Source organism: Anomaloglossus baeobatrachus, chromosome 1 (genome assembly GCF_048569485.1).
Source record: "Anomaloglossus baeobatrachus isolate aAnoBae1 chromosome 1, aAnoBae1.hap1, whole genome shotgun sequence".
NCBI classification, from domain to species: Eukaryota; Metazoa; Chordata; class Amphibia; order Anura; family Aromobatidae; genus Anomaloglossus; species Anomaloglossus baeobatrachus.
The window spans coordinates 438150631-438172053 of NC_134353.1; the positions used below are offsets into that span (position 1 = coordinate 438150631).

The window sequence follows — 21423 nt, forward strand, 5'->3', positions numbered from 1 at the left end:
CTGACTGTTTGCTAGTATAATGGCTTAGTTAAAAAGAGTTGGAGTGTGCAATGCAGGCAGACATGCTGCAAATATCTTTCCACTAGTTTGACTACACAAAAGTACAATAGCCACGTTTAGGATGCCACTAGGTACACTGACTGTTTGCTAGTATAATGGCTTAGTTAAAAAAAGTTGGAGTGTGCAATGCAGGCAGACATGCTGCAAATATCTTTCCACTAGTTTGACTACACAAAAGTACAATAGCCACGTTTAGGATGCCACTAGGTACACTGACTGTTTGCTAGTATAATGGCTTAGTTAAAAAGAGTTGGAGTGTGCAATGCAGGCAGACATGCTGCAAATATCTTTCCACTAGTGTGACTACACAAAATTCAATAGCCACGTTTAGGATGCCACTAGGTACACTGACTGTTTGCTAGTATAATGGCTTAGTTAAAAAAAGTTTGAGTGTGCAATGCAGGCAGACGTGCTGCAAATATCTTTGCACTAGTTTGACTACACAAAAGTACAATAGCCACGTTTAGGATGCCACTAGGTACACTGACTGTTTGCTAGTATAATGGCTTAGTTAAAAAAAGTTGGAGTGTGCAATGCAGGCAGACATGCTGCAAATATCTTTCCACTAGTTTGACTACACAAAAGTACAATAGCCACGTTTAGGATACCACTAGGTAAACGGACTGTTTGCTAGTATAATGGCTTAGTTAAAAAGAGTTGAAGTGTGCAATGCAGGCAGACATGCTGAAAATATCTTTCCACTAGTGTGACTACACAAAAGTACAATAGCCACGTTTAGGATGCCACTAGGTACACTGACTGTTTGCTAGTATAATGGCTTAGTTAAAAAAAGTTTGAGTGTGCAATGCAGGCAGACGTGCTGCAAATATCTTTGCACTAGTTTGACTACACTAAAGTACAATAGCCACGTTTAGGATGCCACTAGGTACACTGACTGTTTGCTAGTATAATGGCTTAGTTAAAAAAAATTGGCGTGTGCAATGCAGGCAGACATGCTGCAAATATCTTTCCACTAGTTTGACTACACAAAAGTACAATAGCCACGTTTAGGATGCCACTAGGTACACTGACTGTTTGCTAGTATAATGGCTTAGTTAAAAAGAGTTGGAGTGTGCAATGCAGGCAGACATGCTGCAAATATCTTTCCACTAGTGTGACTACACAAAAGTACAATAGCCACGTTTAGGATGCCACTAGGTACACTGACTGTTTGCTAGTATAATGGCTTAGTTAAAAAAAGTTTGAGTGTGCAATGCAGGCAGACATGCTGCAAATATCTTTCCACTAGTTTGACTACACAAAAGTACAATAGCCACGTTTAGGATGCCACTAGGTACACTGACTGTTTGCTAGTATAATGGCTTAGTTAAAAAGAGTTGGAGTGTGCAATGCAGGCAGACATGCTGCAAATATCTTTCCACTAGTGTGACTACACAAAAGTACAATAGCCACGTTTAGGATGCCACTAGGTACACTGACTGTTTGCTAGTATAATGGCTTAGTTAAAAAAAGTTTGAGTGTGCAATGCAGGCAGACGTGCTGCAAATATCTTTGCACTACTGTGACTACACAAAAGTCCAATAGCCACGTTTAGGATGCCACTAGGTACACTGACTGTTTGCTAGCATAATGGCTTAGTTAAAAAGAGTTGGAGTGTGCAGAGGACAGGAGGGTACAGTGCCAGGATTGTGGGGCTCTGGGTAGAGGAATGGAAGCCTGCCTTTCTATTCCCTCCTAATGGGGAAATGCATCGACGAAATCCCTGACCTTGGCTACACAGACGCTGTCGCTTTTTTCAGGACCTGTCACCTATGGCTCTGACCCTGCCGGTTTGAGCCCTTAAAAGGACTGATAGAAAGTGCTCTCCCTAAGCTGTCTAGCGCTGTGTATGGAGCGCATACAGCTGTATCAGCGATAGGACTCAGGACGGAGCTGCGACAGTGATGTCTGACACCAAGGACGCAGAAGAGATAATGGCGTCCTGGAGGAAAATGTCCGGTTTTATAATGCAGGGACATGGGACATGGACATCCTATCACACATGCCGTTGCTTCTCTGGCTAAAAGTCCACTTAGCTGTGTGTGTGTCTGGGATTGGCTGACATGCTGGCCCGCCCCACAAGACGCGCGCGCTTAGGGAAGGAAGACAAGGAAAAAAAAAAAAAATGGCGATCGCCATTATACAAACAGGAGTGATCTGAAGGCGCTGTTCACGCACACTATACACTGAAATGTCATAATAGTGTGAGTCACAGAGTGACTTACACTATTACAGCGGAAAGCCAGCTAGGAATTAGCTGTTTTTTTGCTGCTAGAACCGTTCTCGAACGTTTCTAGAACTATCGAGCTTTTGCAAAAAGCTCGAGTTCTAGTTCGATCTAGAACAGGCCCCAAAATCACTCGAGCCTAGAACTGGAGAACCTCGAACCGCGAACCGCGCTCAACTCTACCTATGACATCTTAAGCTGCAGTGTTATGCAAATTGTGTTATCATCATGGGATGTTGCACTGTATTTTAAGCAGCAATCATAGATTTACAGTAATTCTATCCACGGCTGACTCCAATTGCCATTGCATGGTTGTCAGTATATGAAACTGCTATTATCTGCATGGTGATGCATGGATCAATGTCATTATAATGCTATTATAATCAGATATTTTGATTAGCTCATTAATCTATGCAATTGATATCATTGAGAGGGATGGCATCCAGGGATAATGTGCTCCATTATGTGGTGTTTAACTGTTTTTACTGTTTTTGAATTTACACCAATAAAGTTTTGTACGTTTATAAAAAACGTATATATACGCTTCTACTTCATACCCAACCATTATTGTGTTTGGGTTGTTGGTTCTGACTAGTCTGAAGTACGTGTTTCATGAGGACAATTGATATTTAACTGTCTCTTTCCCCGTCTGTCTCTTTTCCCGTCTGTCTCTTTCCTCGTCTGCCTCTTTCCCCGTCTGCCTCTTTACCCGTCTGCCTGTATTTGTTTCTTTCCCCATCTTTCTCTTTCCCAGGTCTGTCTCTTTCCCAGGTCAGTCTCTTTTCCAGGTCTGTCTCTTTCCCAGGTCTGTCTCTTTCCCAGGTCTGTCTCTTTCCCAGGTCTGTCTCTTTCCCAGGTCTGTCTCTTTCCCCGTCTGTCTCTTTCCCCGTCTGCCTGTATTTGTTTCTTTCCCCATCTGTCTCTTTCCCAGGTCTGTCTCTTTCCCAGGTCTGTCTCTTTTCCAGGTCTGTCTCTTTTCCAGGTCTGTCTCTTTCCCAGGTCTGTCTCTTTCCCAGGTCTGTCTCTTTCCCAGATCTGTCTCTTTCCCCGATCTGTCTCTTTCCCCTGTCTCTTTCCCAGATCTGTCTCTTTCCCAGGTCTCTTTCCCAGGTCTCTTTCCCAGGTCTGTCTCTTTCCCAGGTCTGTCTCTTTCCCAAGTCTGTCTCTTTCCCAGGTCTGTCTCCTCGTCTCTTTGTCTGTGTCTTTTCATGTCTGCCTGTCTTTGTCTCTCTCTATTTCTCTGTCTCTTTCCCCGTCTGTCTCTTTCCCCGTCTGTCTCTTTCCCCGTCTGTCTCTTTCCCCGTCTGTCTCTATCTCTCGGTTTCTTTCCCCATCTGTCTCTTTCCCTGTCTGTCTCCCCGTCTCTTTGTCTGTCTCTTTCCCTGTCTGCCTGTCTGTCTGTCTCTATTTCTCTGTCTCTTTCCCCATCTGTCTCTTTCCAGGTCTGTCTCTTTCCCTGTCTGTCTCCCCCTCTCTTTGTCTGTGTCTTTTCCTGTCTGTTTCTGTCCCTGTCTGCATGTCTGTCTGTCTGTCTCTTTCCCCGTCTGTCTCTGTCTGTCTCTTTCACCGTTTGTCTCTGTCTGTCTGTCTCTCTCTGTCTGTCCCTCTCTATCTCTCTCTATCCGTTTCCCCACTGACATTTATTACCTCACATATAAGCTTCTTATACTATGAATGTCTTTTGTTCCTATAGCAACCACTCACAGCTCCTACTAGTAACCTGTAGTTCCAGGCTCCATTTACTTTAATGAAGCCATGTTTTTTGGAGAGTAACTGTAAAGCGCAGGGTTAAATTTTCCTGTCAAAACATAGTCTACGACGTTCCCTGGGTCACATGAGGTGTCTGTGCAACATTTTGTGATTGTAAATGCGACGGTGCAGATACACTTTTCGTTTCACTTTTTCCCCATTATGTAGATAGGGGCAAAATTGATTGGCAAATTGGAATGCGCGGGGTTAAAATTTCGCCTCACAACATAGCATATGACGCTCTCGGGGTCCAGACGCGTGAGTGTGCAAAATTTTGTGGCTGTATATTGTTTCCTCATTTTATATTAAGCTAAGTCAGCATGATTCACTTATCACATGAAAGTCCCAGAATGTCTGGTGAATCTTATGATGTCTGCTGAATATGGGTGTGGCACATATTTCAAACACCATCTTAAAGTACTGTTTTTTTTTCGATATCTTCATATAACTCTTAATAATCATAATAGTTCATAATCATGTCCATAACAATATACAGTGGAAAAGTGCAACTGAATACACTCACCTGGCAGGGTTGTGAGCGTCACAACACCTGTATCAGCCTAGGGTAGGTGATGGCAGCAGCGCCGGGATATTCGTATTGAAGATAAGAGAAGAATCAGGTTTTTATTACAGCGCTATCACCCAGAAGCGATATTTATTAATCTCTTTATTCATGTACAGGTCAAGTCAATGCGTTTCTGAGATCGCAGCCTCCTTCATCAGGACAACAGAGAAAATCAACAATACAAAGGCAGCAAGGGAGCCCCTACATATATCTATGCCGGTCTGTAACCGTCAGAGGACAGCCCGCCAGATTTTGAAAAAAAAACGGCGGGATCCCCAATAACCGAATTGTCACACGGAGATAAATCAAAAGCCTGACAATCAAACGTCTTGATGAATAAATTTTAAAAACACTTGATAAATTGACAGCGCATATCAGAAACATTATCATAAAAAGTATCCAGAGGAAAAAAGGGGACAAAAAAAGAAGAAAAATGAAACCTGTGAATATGGGCTAGAAGTCTGAATTTTAACGTGAAGTAGTGGTAACGAGGTTGTGTAATGTATCCACTAATCTATAGAAACCTTGTATGACTCTCTTTGGTGTGTGAGGTTATCAAAAATTGGGGAGTAGTGACGTCAGAATTTTCATGAGCATGGATCAGATCTATGTGTTCAGTTTTTGATAATAAGATAGGATAGGTTTTATGCCTGGGAAAAGTACTTCCATTAACATTAGAAGAGTTCAGTCTGTTGTTCAATCAAGCACTCTTGTAAAAGATAATAAGCGGGTCCTGGCCTCGCTGGACGCAGTCAAGGCATTTGATTCTGTGGAGTGGAATTCCCTGCTGGTCTGCCTCCAAAACTTTGGATTCGGTCCTAAATTTTGTAACTGGATTCAAATGATGCACCATGCTCCCCGAGCCAAAATGGTGGTTAATGGCATTTCCTTGAGCTCCTTCCGCTTAGGGAGGGGGAACTTAACAGGGATGCCCTTTGTCCCTGGCTCTCTTTGCCATGGCCATTGAAGTACTGGCGATTTAAGATTCGTTCAAATAAACTGATATGGGGCATACAAATTGTAGATCAAGTGGATACCATTGGACTGTATACAAATTATCTGATCATATTTATGGATAATGTGGACGATGTCTGCCTCTGGTCGTCTGTCATAGACAAGTTTGGTAAATTCTCAGGACTCAGCATAAATTGGGACAAGTCTCACCTGATGTCACTGTCCCACTGCCCGGCAGCTGGACTGGAGACGTTATCCCCACTGCCATTAGTGTCTTGCTTCAAATACCTGGAAATTATTATAAACCAAGACAGCCAACAGGATTTGCATTTCAATATTTATCCTCTATTGACGCTGGCCAAATCTAAGGTTTTGTTATGGGGTAACCTGCCCCTATTGATCCCAGGACGTATTTAGTGAAAATTATTATACTCACTAAATTCAGTTATTCCCTTTAACATAGTGCAGTTCCTAAATCCTTTTTCTCCTCCCTGAACTCATTATTGTTCGGGTTTATATGGGGTAACGCACTACTCAAGTTAAAGTTGACTACACTATACAGATCCAAGCAACAGGGAAGGGTGGCATTACCAGATTTTTACTTGTATTATCTGTCAGGCCAATGGAAAGCACTGTCCTCATGGATGCCCGGTTCCTATCTTACCAAAGTCAGCAAGTCATCTTGCGCAAACAGCGGGGACGAGGTGCTTGCTTGGATTTTTGGAAACAGATCAACTAGGCTCATCTAAAATATTACCACTTCTCAGATTGGCAAGACAGGTTTGGAGACCGACCAAGAAAGCTAGATGTGTTTTCTTTACAGTAGATATCTTCAGTTTATAACAGAGATTCAACACCATATGCAGAACATGTCAAGAGCCACTTTAATATCCTCTTTCCCGCTGATGGGGATTCTGCGTTCTCAGGGCCCTAAAGGATTGATCTCATCTCTGTGCACCTGCTTGCTGTCTGTAGGAAATGAATCTTAGCCACTGACAGTCAGGGGAAAGTAGGAGCTGATAGTCTCAAATATGCAATATGAAGACTGGGAAGAAATCCTGGAGTCCCCAACTAAGGTCTCGCTTTCAATTAACAATAAAATGATCCAACTGTATATAGTACATCAGGCGTATTTAACCCCACTGAGATTGTTTAAAATGCATAATCGGCAACACTGGATTGTTAACGGTGCTGTGGAGAGAACGCTGACTTTATTCACATGATTTGAGGATGCCCGAAGATTGCTTCCTTTTGGAAAGATGTCATCTCAGTCTTATCCTCTCTGGTCCCTTTTCCTATACCTCTTAACCCACTTCTCTGCCTGTTTGGAGTCATGAATGAGGGGATATTATCACATCATCACAACATTTTCTTACATGAATCCCTGTTCATGGCCAGGAAACTCAGCATTACGGTGGATGGGTAGCTCTCCCCCTACAGTTCGAGCATGGATAGTTAGTGAATGCAATGCTTCCCTATGAGCGGATTGTGTACCAGAATAGAAGGTACCCGGAGAAGTTCACTAAGGTGTGGGAAATGTGGAACTCCTCCTCCTTGACATTGACTGATTAACTGCAGTCCTTGTTCTCCTAACTGGACTAAGTATAGTAATGATCGTGGATTGGTGTCAATTGAGATTATTCGGGTTGGCACCTATCGGCAGAAATGGTTAACCATTGTATATTGTTTTTTTGTTCTTGTTGTGACTACTATATATTTCAGGCACAACTAAATAGTCTTCTTTTGTTTTGTATCATCATAGAAGCCCTAAGATGAACAGTTAGATAACGATATGGTGTCTCGCATGTTAAATGGTCTTACTCGGTTGGTCTACTCTAAGCTTATGTACACACATCTCATATGTCTTGGAATTGTATCTTTAAACTTATTTTGCTGTTTAATAAACAAATTTGAACAATTTTGTGGTAAAATTTTTTATTTGTGCTTGTTTTATTTTCACGGCTCAACGTTATAAAATTTTGGGACGCACCTTGGTCTACCTCTAGATAATTCCTTAAGACCTTTAGTTTCCAAAATGGGGTCAATTGTATGAGAGCTCTACTGGCACCTCTCCAAACATGACCTGGCATCTGCTAATGATTCCAGCTAATATTGCATTCAAAAATTCAAGTGGCACTCCTTCCATTCTGAACCCCACTGTGCACCCAAACAGTGGATTTCCACCACATGTGAGGTATCTGCATACTCAGGAAAAATTGCATAATATATTCTATGGTGCATTTTCTCTTTTTTTTTTTTTTATAGCTATAATACTATTTTTGTGGGAATAAAGTAAAATTATATTTTTTTTTGCATTCCACATGGCTTTAGTTCCTGTAAATCACCTAAAGGGTTAATAAACTTCTTGGATGTGCTTTTCAGCAGTTTAAGGGTTGCAGTTTTTACAGTGTCGGCACTTTTCAGTATTATCGGTCACCTAGGCCTCTCAGTCACTTCAAATGTCATGTGGTCCCTGTGATGACATGGACACTCAGTGCCTAGCATGGGTTAACTTTCTTAAAATTCAGCCAGACATGAAGACAGTTTGTTTATAGATGGGGGATAATCCCTCATTATTCTACAAGACTCTTGGGAGTTTAGTATTGAAGTTTTTGTTGACTCATGTAATTGTTTTGGCCACTGAAGGCCAGGCACCCATTGTATTACGATGTGTTTGCTGGATGCGATTTAACTTAGCTGTCTCTTCCTCGTCTCTGCCATTGACCATTATTACTGGGATATTCTGTATACGGCTTGATATCTAGCCAATAAGAGCCCAGTCTTATCCACCAATCGTGAAGACCCCAATGGTCTGAATGGAGAGCTCAGGGGTATAAGAAGGAGGACTGTCCATTGCCCGGGTAGACTTTTGCTACATGCTACCAATCTAGGACCTGCGGATCCGAATGGCAAGCCATAACCAAACCTGAATTATAATACTATATGGACTTCAGCATCTAATGCAAGGATTCGGCTGTGATACCAGAGATTACTTAAGGAAGAAACCCAGGTTGGGACAATTTGGTCACCTGGCTACAAACTTTGCAGACCTCAGCCAGCTTCCTAAATCTGACGTTATTCCATTTTTGGTGGGTACCCACCGAAAGCGGGGTGCTGCTGGATTGGAGTAAGTAGCCCTGGAAGCTCTGAGGCACGGACATTCTAATCCCTGGTGAGCCAGTGGAAGGGTGAGAAACTGTTGCCTTTTACATTTGTGTGTTTTTCTGGTTGTGTGTTATGTGCCGTTAATTGTTTAAGGATCCAATAAAGTCTTAATATTGTGATTCCCTCACCCTGTGTTGTCTGAGTAGTATTCTGCCCATGGTTAAGGAGGTCGGGCGTTCAGTTGGGATGAGACCTGGGCCATGCTGTTTTTCTAAAGGCGGCCGGGCCAGCGGACGAGAGCACCCACTGACCCCCGTTTCTCCACAGTCCCTACAGAAAATAATGATTTTGTAAATTTTGTTAGAACGATGGGAAATTCCTGATTAAACATTGAACCCTTCCAACTTCCTAACAAAAAAGTTATTTTTCAAAAATTGCGCTTTTGTAAAGTAGACATGTGGGGAATGGTATTTATTAACCATTTTGTCTGACATAACTCTGATTTAAGAGCACAAAATTAAAAGTTTAATTATTGCAAAATTTTCCGCAAAATTTTCAATATTTTCACAAATAAACGGAAAAAATATCATCCTAAATTTACCACTATCATGAAGTCCAATATGTCACGAGAAAACAATCTCCGAATCACTGGGATCCGTTGAAGTGTTCGAGTTATAACCTGTCAAAGGGACACTGGTCAGAATTGCAAGAAATGGCCTGGACAGGAAGATGAAAACAGGCTCTGTGGTGAAGGAGTTAAGAGGCTATGGAATTTGTCACCAGGTGTTTGATACATTATGCAGCTCTCATATGGTATAAGGGCAAAGACCAGAATTGTCACTTACTGTTCTGCTGGCTGTCATTTGAATAAAATAGCTGTTTTATCTGCTGCAGATCTACTAGTTTTCTAACTGCTAAGGTCGTATAACCCTGGCCATGTTGCTGATTTGCAGCTGTTTATACAGCACACAGATAGAAAACTCCCAATCAGTGATCAGGGGTGAGGTTATACATAGCTCATGAATATGCTAGACTAGCTGGCAGCAGGTTTACTACTTCTGTAATCTGCTGATAAGTGATTTTATCAAAACTATAGCAAGCCGAGTAAAGGTACCGTCACACTAAGCAACTTACCAGCGATCCCAACAAGGATAGGGATCGCTGGTAAGTTGCTAGGAGGTTGCTGGTGAGATGTCACACTGCGACGCTCCAGCGATCCCACCAGCAACCTGACCTGGCAGGGATTGCTGGAGCGTGGCTACACGAGTTGCTGGTGAGCTCACCAGCAACCAGTGACCAGCCCCCAGCGCCGCGTGGAAGATGCTGCGCTTGGTAACTAAGTTAAATATCGGGTAACCAACCCGATATTTACCTTGGTTACCACCGCACGGAGCTACACGTGCAGAGAGCAGGGAGCAGCGCACACTGAGCGCTGGCTCCCTGCTATCCTAGTTACAGCACACATCGGGTTAATTACCCGATGTGTACTGCAGCTAAATGTGCACAGAGCAGGGAGCAGCGCACAATGCTTAGCGCTGGCTCCTTGCTCTCCTAGCTACAGCACACATCGGGTTAATTACCCGATGTGTGCTGCAGCTACATGTGCACAGAGCAGGGAGCAGCGCACAATGCTTAGCGCTGGCTCCTTGCTCTCCTAGCTACAGCACACATCGGGTTAATTACCCGATGTGTGCTGCAGCTACATGTGCACAGAGCAGGGAGCAGCGCACACCGCTTAGCGCTGGCTCCCTGCTCTCCTAGTTACAGCACACATGGGGTTAATTACCCGATGTGTGCTGCAGCTAAATGTGCACAGAGCAGGGAGCAGCGCACACTGCTTAGCGCTGGCTCCCTGCTCTCCTAGCTACAGCACACATCGGGTTAATTAACCCGATGTGTCCTGCAGCTACATATGCACAGAGCAGGAGCCGGCACTGACAGTGAGAGCGGCGGAGGCTGGTATCCACAGTAAATATCGGGTAACCAAAGACAGGGCTTCTTGGTTACCCGATGTTTACTGTGGATACCAGCCTCCGCAGAAGCCGGCTCCTGCTGCCTGCACATTAGTTGTTGCTGTCTCGTTGTCACACACAGCGATCTGCGCTTCACAGCGGGACAGCAACAACTAAAAAATGGCCCAGGACATTCAGCAACAACCAACGACCTCACAGCAGGGGCCAGGTTGTTGCTGGATGTCACACACAGCAACATCGCTAGCAACTTCACAAAAGTTGTTCGTTACCAGCGATGTTGCTAGCGATGTTGCTAGCGATGTTGCTTAGTGTGACGGGGCCTTAAGTGGCACATCATTAGAATCAGGATTTTTGTCTCTAAAATGTGCTGCTCTCAGATTAGGTGGCAATAACCTTGTCAGATTCCCTTTAGGCCTCTTTCAGACGTCCGTGTTTGATCAGGTACAAGCCACAGACATTGGTATGGTCATATGTGTGTCACGAGTGTGTCACGTGTGTTATCTGTGTTTGCATACCTGTGACATCAGTGTGAAACGTACCGGAGAAAACAGGGGTCTTTGAAATAAAAAGAATTTCTGTATTCACCTGTATCTAGAGCTGTTTTCTTCGCCTCTGCTGCCTCCTGCTTCTGACTCCCGCTCATTATAGTCCTTGATTATTCACTGCACTGAGGACCTGGAAGCCGGAACATTGCGATGTCAGTATTGGGGACCGCATCGCCGGTGATAGGGTAGTATCCAGCAAGCAGTGCGTGTGCAGTGACATCCAGGAGGTCATTGGAGTTCCCAATGAACTCTGGTGACATCCTAATGACACCCCCATAGGTCTCACGATGGTGACTTCATGGGTTCATCAAAGTTCATTGGGAACTCCAAAGACCTCCTGGATGTCACTGCACACACACTGCTTGCTTGCTGAATACTCACCTTTCACTGGTGATGCTCTCCCTGGCGATGCGGTCCCTAGCGGAGCTGTCACCGCGATGCTCCTGCTTCTAGGTCCTCAGTGCAGTGAATAATCAATGAATATAATGAGCAGGGGTCAGAAGCAGGAGACAGCAGAGTCGAGGAAAACAGCGGTGGATACAGATGAATATAGAAAGTCTTTTTATTTCAAAGACCCGTGTTTTCTCTGGTACGTGTCACACGGATCACATCAGTGTGCGATTTGTGTGACATCTGTGATATCGGACAAAAAACGGACGTGTGTGTGTGCAGGGCCACAAGGGCCACACAGTCCGTGTGAAAACACGACCGTGTGAGTAACAGCATAGAATAACATGGGTACGTGTGGCATCTGTGTTTAAAAACTGATGTCACACGTACCTGAAACACGGACGTCTGAAAGGGGCCTTAATAGTATTGCCCATCCCCAATAGTATTGCCGATACACAGCAGTACTCCATAACTTCCTGCAAAATGTAATGGTCTGACATTTCTTTGTCAGTTATGTAACATTTAATCTGAGGTCAAAAGCACGCATACGCATCTGCACTTTCCTATTGATGAAGGAGGTGGCTGCCTCTAATGTGGCTGCTCCAGGGAAGTTTTTTAAATTGGAAAACAAACAGTGAATTAATTAAAAACAGACTTTTTTTTGCTTGTTGACATGTTTACAACTAGTTAATACAATTAAATTAAAATCCAATTATTCATGTTCCTAAGGTGCTGCGGAAGTCTGCTTACAAGATTGTAAATGGAGAAGCCCAGTATGTGGAAGTGAATCCATCCAATCTCCAAGACTTTGTTGGAAAACCAATCTTTATGGTGGATAGAATGTATGAGCTTACTCCACCTGGTGTGGTTATGGGCCTTGCTTGGACTGCCATGGGTAGGTAAAATGATTTCATATACTTTATCTACTGTATCAAAGACAGCCGCTTGGGTTACACTTCTCTCTGTTATCTACTGTATCGGCATTACAAAAGAGGTGCTCAACAGCTCCTTTCTTCAGAAGATTTATTGCTGCATTGGCTTCAATACACATGATATAATAATTGGACAGTTCTTGTCATGTGTCACCCTCATATTGAGCAGAGAAGCGTGGTTTCATTATAAATTGCAAATTAAAGCTATGGAAAAAGAGCGGATTCTCCATTCTACCACTTTGCTCTGCAACCCCTCGCTGTGATGTAGCCAACTTTTGTTTAGCGATCAGTGGGAATAGTAAAATGTAGAAGTTTTTCCTGGCTTCACTCATTGCCATTGATGGCAGCCTCAGTGGTGGCAATATGGATATTTGTGACCGGTGTAGATTTTATAGTTATGGGAGACATACTTTAAGCATCTTGGCACAGTGCCAAACCCATCGCTGTGCAGTCTGCGTATCAGCCCCAAATTAATATCTGCTAGATAAAGTTGTGTATGCCATGTCTCATATGTATAGAAAATGTTACATGGCTAACTCCCAATATTGTCAGCTTTGACTGATTAAATATACAATATCAAATACACATAACCCTATTTGTTCCTTTGCTAAATGCAACTAACAGAAACACTATCAATTCTATAGTGGCCACGCTCCCCATAGTGATGATTTTGAAACCTCTTGTCCACAATTGGAATTTATTGTTTAAAAATACATTAAACATATGAAAATAAAAAACAGATACAACGCGTTTCGGTGGAAACAACCGCCTTCCTCAGGTAACTAAGTAAAAATACATCTAACTTTCTATCTTATAGATAAAAAATGCAATTTGCTGAGTATTCAAATAAGGGTGTGGATATAACCACACATGTGTAATCAGTCTCTTTGTTCACTTCAGCTATAGTGGTTCATTTAAAGCAGTGTTTCCCAAACTCCAGTCCTCATGGCCCCCAATAGGTCATGGTTTCAGGATTTCCTTACTATTGAACAGGTGATGGAATCATTATCAAGGTGTCCCCTGTGCTATATTAATGAAATCCTGAAAACATGACCTGTTGGGGGTTGTGAGGACTGGAGTTTGGGAACCACTGATTTAGAGCAAAAAATCCCCAAGCAACAAATCACTTAGAAAAATCACTTTAAAAAAATCATTTTATAAAATAACTTAAAAAAACCCCTAATTTAAAAGCACTGTGAGCACTTATCAATAAAATAACTATCCCTAGGAGTTCTCAAATAAAAGGTAGTACAAATAAAAAATTTTTTATAATATATATATATATATATATATATATATATATATATATATATATATATATATACATACATATATAATATATATCTAATATATAAAGCTGAATGTGTGTGTGTGTGTGCGCACCGTCGCAGATACAGCCACAAAATTTTGCACACTCACACTTCTGGACCCCGAGAGCGTCATAGGCTATGTTTTGAGGGGAAATTTTATCCCCGCTCTTTACAGTTATTCACCAAAAAACCTGCCTCCATTAAAGCGAATGGAGCTGGGAGCCACAGTGCAGCCAGAACTTCAGAAGAATGCGCAGCCACGCCCTTATATGGAATGTTGGCGTGTCGCAATGCAGCCAGGGAAAGAGACAGACACAGACAGGGAAAGAGGCAGACACAGACAGGGTAAGAAACAGACATAGACAGGGTAAGAGACAGACACAAAGAGACAGACACAGACAAAGAGACAGACTGACAGGGAAAGAGACAGACAGGGAAAGAGGGAAAGAGAGAGACAGGTAAAGAGACAGACAGGTAAAGAGACAGACACAGACAGGGTAAGAAACACGCAGACAGGGTAAGAAACACACATAGGCAGGGTAAGAGACAGACACAGACAAAGAGACAGACAGACAGGGAAAGAGACAGACAGGGAAAGAGACAGACAGGGAAAGAGACAGACAGGGAAAGAGACAGACAGACAGAGAGAGAGAGAGAGACAGAGAGATATATACATTTACTATCCCGGGCAGCGCCAGGTGCTATGTTGTGAGGCGAAATTTTAACCCCGCGCGTTCCAATTTACCAATCAATTTTGCCCCTATCTACATAATGGAGAAAAAGTGAAACGAAAAGTGTTGGGGGCAAATTGACAGCTGCCAGATGTGAACAAGGGGGACTTAAAGAATGAGAGTGATGGCGCCAAAGAGTATATACCGTACAGTTGCTAAGGTGGGGCCCCGACATGGGATACTCCCCACACTCGGGGATATGAACACACACACAAAATGTGCCACACACTACCACGTGCTTGAACACATATACCTACCCTCAGCACACATTTCACCACACATACACCAACCTCGCCACATAATCGCCCTAAAACACACACAAGTCTGGTATTATCCTTCAAAAATAAAAATCTGATTACTAAGCCGCTAAACTAAAACAACAACAAATGTACCACATAGGAAATACGGCAGCTGTCAGTCACATGACCTGGCTATATGTGTATGTGTGAGCTAATATATACTGTCAGGGGGAGGGCTTTCTGTTGCCCGGAGATTTATCAGGCTGCCAATAGCAACCAATCACAGCTTAGCTTCTATTTTGCTACAGTTAATTAATCTGAACTCTGATTGGTTAATATTGGCAACAATTTAATAATTACATTTCTATTTGTTTTGTGGTTTTTGTGTGCAGAATACATTTTTGTTAATACATTGTATTTTGTTAACAGCAGTTATTAACCCGGGTGAAGCCGGGTAGTACAGCTACAGCTACGGGCGAAGCCGGGTAGTACAGTCTTTATCTCTCTGTTTCTTTCCCCATCTGTCTCTTTTCAGGTCTGTCTCTTTTCAGGTCTGTCTCTTTCCCAGGTTTGTCTCTTTCCCAGTCTGTCTCCCCGTCTCTTTGTCTGTGTCTTTTCCCATCTGTCTCTTTCCCTGTCTGCCTGTCTTTGTCTGTCTCTTTCTCTGTTTCTTTCCCTGTCTGTCTCTATCAAGGTCTGCCTCTTTCCCCGTCTGCCTCTTTCCCTGTCTGCCTCTTTCCCCGTCTGCCTCTTTCCCCGTCTGCCTCTTTCCCCGTCTGCCTCTTTCCAGGTCTGTCTCTTTCCAGGTCTGTTTCTTTCCAGGTCTGTCTCTTTCCAGGTCTGTCTCTTTCCAGGTCTGTCTCTTTCCCAGGTCTGTCTCTTTCTCAGGTCTGTCTCTTTCCCAGGTCTGTCTCTTTCCCAGGTCTGTCTCTTTCCCAGGTCTGTCTCTTTCCCAGGTCTGTCTCTTTCCCAGGTCTGTCTCTTTCCCAGGTCTGCCTCTTTCCCAGGTCTGCCTCTTTCCCAGGTCTGCCTCTTTCCCAGGTCTGCCTCCTTCCCAGGTCTGTCTCCTTCCCAGGTCTGTCTCCTTCCCAGGTCTGTCTCCTTCCCAGGTCTGTCTCCTTCCCAGGTCTGTCTCTTTCCCAGGTCTGTCTCTTTCCCAGGTCTGTCTCTTTCCCAGGTCTGCCTCTTTCCCCGTCTGTCTCTTTCCAGGTCTGTCTCTTTCCAGGTCTGTCTCTTTCCAGGTCTGCCTCTTTCCCCGTCTGCCTCTTTCCCCGTCTGCCTCTTTCCCCGTCTGCCTCTTTCCCCGTCTGCCTCTTTTGCCATCTGCCTCTTTCCCCGTCTGCCTCTTTCCCCGTCTGCCTGTCTGTCTGTCTCTTTCTTTGTCTGTCTCTATCTCTGTTTCTTTCCCCATCTGTCTCTTTCCCCATCTGTCTCCCCGTCTCTTTGTCTGTGTCTTTTCCAGTCTGTCTCTTTCCCTGTCTGCCTGTCTTTGTCTGTCTCTTTTTCTTTGTCTCTTTCCCTGTCTGTCTCTATCAAGGTCTGTGTCTTTCCCCATCTATCTTTGTCTGTCTCTCTGGCTGTCTCCTCCTTCCCTGTCTCTGTCCCTGTCTGCATGTCTGTCTCTTTCCCCATCTGTCTCTTTTCAGGTCTTCCTCTGTCTCTTTCCCCGTCTGTCTCTGTCTTTTACACCGTCTGTCTCTGTCTCTCTTTCACCGTTTGTCTCTGTCTATCTCTCTCTATCCCTCTCTATCTGTCTCCCCACTGACATCTTTTTACTGCACATATAAGCTTCTTATACTATGAATGTCTTTTGTTCCTATAGCAACCACTCACAGCTCCTACCAATAACCTGTAGTTCCAGGCTCCATTTACTTTAATGAAGGCATGTTTTTTGGAGAGTAACTGTAAAGCGCGGGGTTAAATTTTCCTGTCAAAACATAGTCTACGACGTTCCCTGGGTCACATGAGGTGTCTGTGCAAACTTTTGTGGTTGTAAATGAGACGGTGCGGATACACTTTTCGTTTCACTTTTTCCCCATTATGTAGATAGGGGCAAAATTGATTGGTAAATTGGAACGCGCGGGGTTAAAATATCGCCTCACAACTTAGCATATGACGCTCTCGGGGTCCAGACGTGTGAGTGTGCAAAATTTTGTGGCTGTAGCTGCGACGGTGCATATGCCAATCCCGGATATACATACATACACACATTCAGCTTTATATATTAGATTACCGTATTTTTCGCTTTATAAGACGAACTTTTGTTCCCCCAAAAAAGTAGGGAAAGTAGGGGGTGCATCTTATAAACCGAATATACGGGGGGGGTTGTGTGTGTATATATATATATATATATATATATATATATATATAGATATATACCGCAGGGTCCGCTCTGGAGCGGTGCTGGGAGCTGGTGAAGCTGCGGGCTGCCGCGTTAGATCTCCTGCTCCCGCTCATATAATATGCACAGCCGCTCTCTATCAGCGTGGTGCTGAAACCGCATCGTGCTGATGGGCTGGGGCAGTGGGGCATATTATATCTGCCTGCGCCCTCTTTTGATCGCACATGATCACCCCTGTGTTAGATATGGCCCCCATGGTGCTGCCCATAGTAAAATAAAAAAAGCTTTACTTACCTCCAGCGCTGATCTCCCTGTCTCCAGCTGCTGCTGTCTGTGATCAGGCATGCAGAGATGATATCACTCTGCCGTGCCGATCACATGACCAGCAGCAAGAACCAGGAATTGGAGGAGGAGCTCAACTGCAAGGAGGGAGACACGAGGAGGGACAGCGCTGAGAAGGTAAGGAAAGAGTGTTTCATTTTATTATGGGCAGCAGCATGGGGGGCATATCTAACACAGGGGAGATGTGCCATCTATAGTGGCCATGGGCAGCAGTATGGGGGCCATATCAAACACAGGATATGTGTGCCATCTATAGGGACCATGGGCAGCACAGGGGGACGTGTCACAGCACAAGGGGGCTATATTCAATATAAGAGGGCCATATACAGATAAGGGGGGCTAATTTTAGGATGGGGGCTATGAGGGACATATACCCTATATGATTTCTTAGACGGACACTGGCATTATAAGATGGACCCCATTTAACATTAAAAAAAATCTCTTTTCCTTCACCAGATTTGGGGTGCGTCTTATAATCACCTTATAAAGTCTTATAAAGCGAAAAATACGGTAAATACTACACAAATAGCACTATATTTTGATAATACAACAAGATTAATTTACAATAAAACATACAATTATTCAATATTTCCAACCCCGTTACCTAAACATACACACACAATAATTACAGCTCACCCACCTATCACTCGTTATCCCTATGGATAATAAGCAGGCGGAGGATACTTGGCACATCTTGATGGTGAGGCTGCTGGGAGGTCTTGCTGCCAAGACTTGGTGGCTTGCTGGTAGGCTGAGGGACGATGAGCTCTTTCATTGAGAGGAGACACTGGGAGGAAGAGGGCACAGAGGTGGCTACTGCAGACACAGAGAGGGGACACGTGATGATGAAGGCTGCAGGCTCAGAAGGTTGAGGAAGGGGTCAGGGTTAAGGGTCTGTAGAAAGATAAAGCTTGAATTAAACTAAATTGGCACACAAACCCCCTGTACATGTGTTTGCAGGGAACTAGTGCCAGCGCTGTGATATGACATCACTGCTCCAGTACACGCATCGCCACTCACTCCCCTGTGCACCCCGGCAGCAGAGAACTGTGAAGTGCTGCACACCTGCAGTGATAATTAGATCACTACAGGCGCAGGACACCTGCAGGCAGTTGCTCCTGTCCAAACAAAGGATCTCACTGATCTTTTGTTCTAACAGCCTGTTGACATCTTCCGACATGGTAATTAACCGTGTCAGCAGAAAGCCTCTTATATGATGTACATCTTTTTTGATATGCCTAGGCTGATCATCAATGGACCAGGGCATAGCTATGGGGGGCCAACAAAGGGGACATTTTGGATCTGTTTGTATATGTGGCATATATATGTGTAGAGGGTCATATTCTAGGACACCAGTGGGGGTATATAGATATATATATATATATATATATATATATATATATATATACAGTGCCTACAAGTAGTATTCAACCCCCTGCAGATTTAGCAGGTTTACACATTTGGAATTAACTTGGCATTGTGACATTTTGGACTGTAGATCAGCCTGGAAGTGTGAAATGCACTGCAGCAAAAAAGAACGTTATTTCTTTTTTATTTATTTTTTTTCAATTGAGAAAAGTTTATTCAGAGGGTCATTTATTATTCAACCCCTCAAACCACCAGAATTCTGTTTGGTTCCCCTAAAGTATTAAGAAGTATTTCAGGCACAAAGAACAATGAGCTTCACATGTTTGGATTAATTATCTCTTTTTCCAGCCTTTTCTGACTAATTAAGACCCTCCCCAAACTTGTGAACAGCACTCATACATGGTCAACATGGGAAAGACAAATGAGCATTCCAAGGCCATCAGAGACAAGATCGTGGAGGGTCACAAGGCTGGCAAGGGGTACAAAACCCTTTCCAAGGAGTTGGGCCTACCTGTCTCCACTGTTGGGAGCATCATCCGGAAGTGGAAGGCTTATGGAACTACTGTTAGCCTTCCACGGCCTGGACAGCCTTTGAAAGTTTCCCCCCGTGCCGAGGCCAGGCTTGTCCGAAGAGTCAAGGCTAACCCAAGGACAACAAGGAAGGAGCTACGGGAAGATCTCATGGCAGTGGGGACATTGGTTTCAGTCAATACCATAAGTAACGTACTCCACCGCAATGGTCTCCGTTCCAGACGAGCCCGTAAGGTACCTTTACTTTCAAAGCGTCATGTCAAGGCTCGTCTACAGTTTGCTCATGATCACTTGGAGGACTCTGAGACAGACTGGTTCAAGGTTCTCTGGTCTGATGAGACCAAGATCGAGATCTTTGGTGCCAACCACACACGTGACGTTTGGAGACTGGATGGCACTGCATACGACCCCAAGAATACCATCCCTACAGTCAAGCATGGTGGTGGCAGCATCATGCTGTGGGGCTGTTTCTCAGCCAAGGGGCCTGGCCATCTGGTCTGCATCCATGGGAAGATGGATAGCACGGCCTACCTGGAGATTTTGGCCAAGAACCTCCGCTCCTCCATCAAGGATCTTAAGATGGGTCGTCATTTCATCTTCCAACAAGACAACGACCCAAAGCACACAGCCAAGAAAACCAAGGCCTGGTTCAAGAGGGAAAAAAATCAAGGTGTTGCAGTGGCCTAGTCAGTCTCCTGACCTTAACCCAATTGAAAACTTGTGGAAGGAGCTCAAGATTAAAGTCCACATGAGACACCCAAAGAACCTAGATAACTTGGAGAAGATCTGCATGGAGGAGTGGGCCAAGATAACTCCAGAGACCTGTGCCGGCCTGATCAGGTCTTATAAAAGACGATTATTAGCTGTAATTGCAAACAAGGGTTATTCCACAAAATATTAAACCTAGGGGTTGAATAATAATTGACCCACACTTTTATGTTGAAAATTTATTAAAATTTAACTGAGCAACATAACTTGTTGGTTTGTAAGATTTATGCATCTGTTAATAAATCCTGCTCTTGTTTGAAGTTTGCAGGCTCTAACTTATTTGCATCTTATCAAACCTGCTAAATCTGCAGGGGGTTGAATACTACTTGTAGGCACTGTATATATATATATATATATATATATATATATATATATATATATACGGATCTTTTCATTTTTGGTTCCTGAGCCGCTTCTTATTTTTCTCCCCCTATCAGAGGTCAACAAGGGGAGATAGATAGAAGGGGCTTGTACTTAGTAAAAGCAGATTCTGACTTAAGCTGGGTTCACACATAGCGACAACAACGTCGCTGTTACGTCACCATTTTCTGTGACGCAACAGCGACCTTGTAAGTCGCTGTTATGATTGCTGCTTAGCTGTCAAACACAGCAGACGCAGCAGCTATCATAACGGCACGCGTCGCTGTGGAAGTGATGCTGCGCTTGGTAACTAAGGTAAATATCAGGTAACCAACCAAAGAGCTTCTCTGGTTACCCGATATTTACCTTGGTTACAAGCGCACACCGCTTAGCGCTGGCTCCCTGCACTCATAGCTACAGTACACATCGGGTTAATAAGCAAACCTTTGCTTATTTCCCGATGTGTAGTCTGGCTGCGTGCAGGGAGCAGGGAGCCAGCACTGGCAGCGTGAGAGCGGCAGACGCTGTAATGAAAGTAAATATCGGGTAACCAAGGAAAGGGCTTCCCTTGGTTACCTGATGTTTACCTTGGTTACAGCTTACCGCAGGCTGCCAGAAACTGGCTCCCTGCATCCTGCTCGCTTCAATTCGTCGCTCTCTCGCTGTCACACACAGCGATGTGTGCTTCACAGCGGGAGAGCAACGAGCAAAAAATGAAGCAGGACATTCAGCAACGAGCGGCGACCTCATAGCAGGGGCCGGGTTGTTGCTGGATGTCACACACAGCGACAGCGACGGGACGTCGCTGCTACGTCACAGAAAATGGTGACGTAGCAGCGACGTCGTTGTCGCTATGTGTGAACCCAGCTTTAGATACATTGTTTAGTGCTGGAAGATATACAGTAGCCTGCAGTTAGTACTGTATTATTTCCT

At 44.0% G+C, this 21423-nt stretch overlaps 1 protein-coding gene across 2 annotated transcripts in view; it reads left to right on the top strand.

Annotated features, from left to right (window-relative positions):
- Positions 1-21423, top strand: part of LONP1 (lon peptidase 1, mitochondrial) — an 829185-nt gene that overhangs the window by 766556 nt on the left and 41206 nt on the right. For both annotated transcript variants that reach the window (XM_075352644.1, XM_075352645.1), the window contains exon 15: positions 12298-12463. In XM_075352644.1, coding sequence (XP_075208759.1) covers positions 12298-12463 — 166 coding nt within the window. The remainder of the gene's footprint in view (positions 1-12297; positions 12464-21423) is intronic.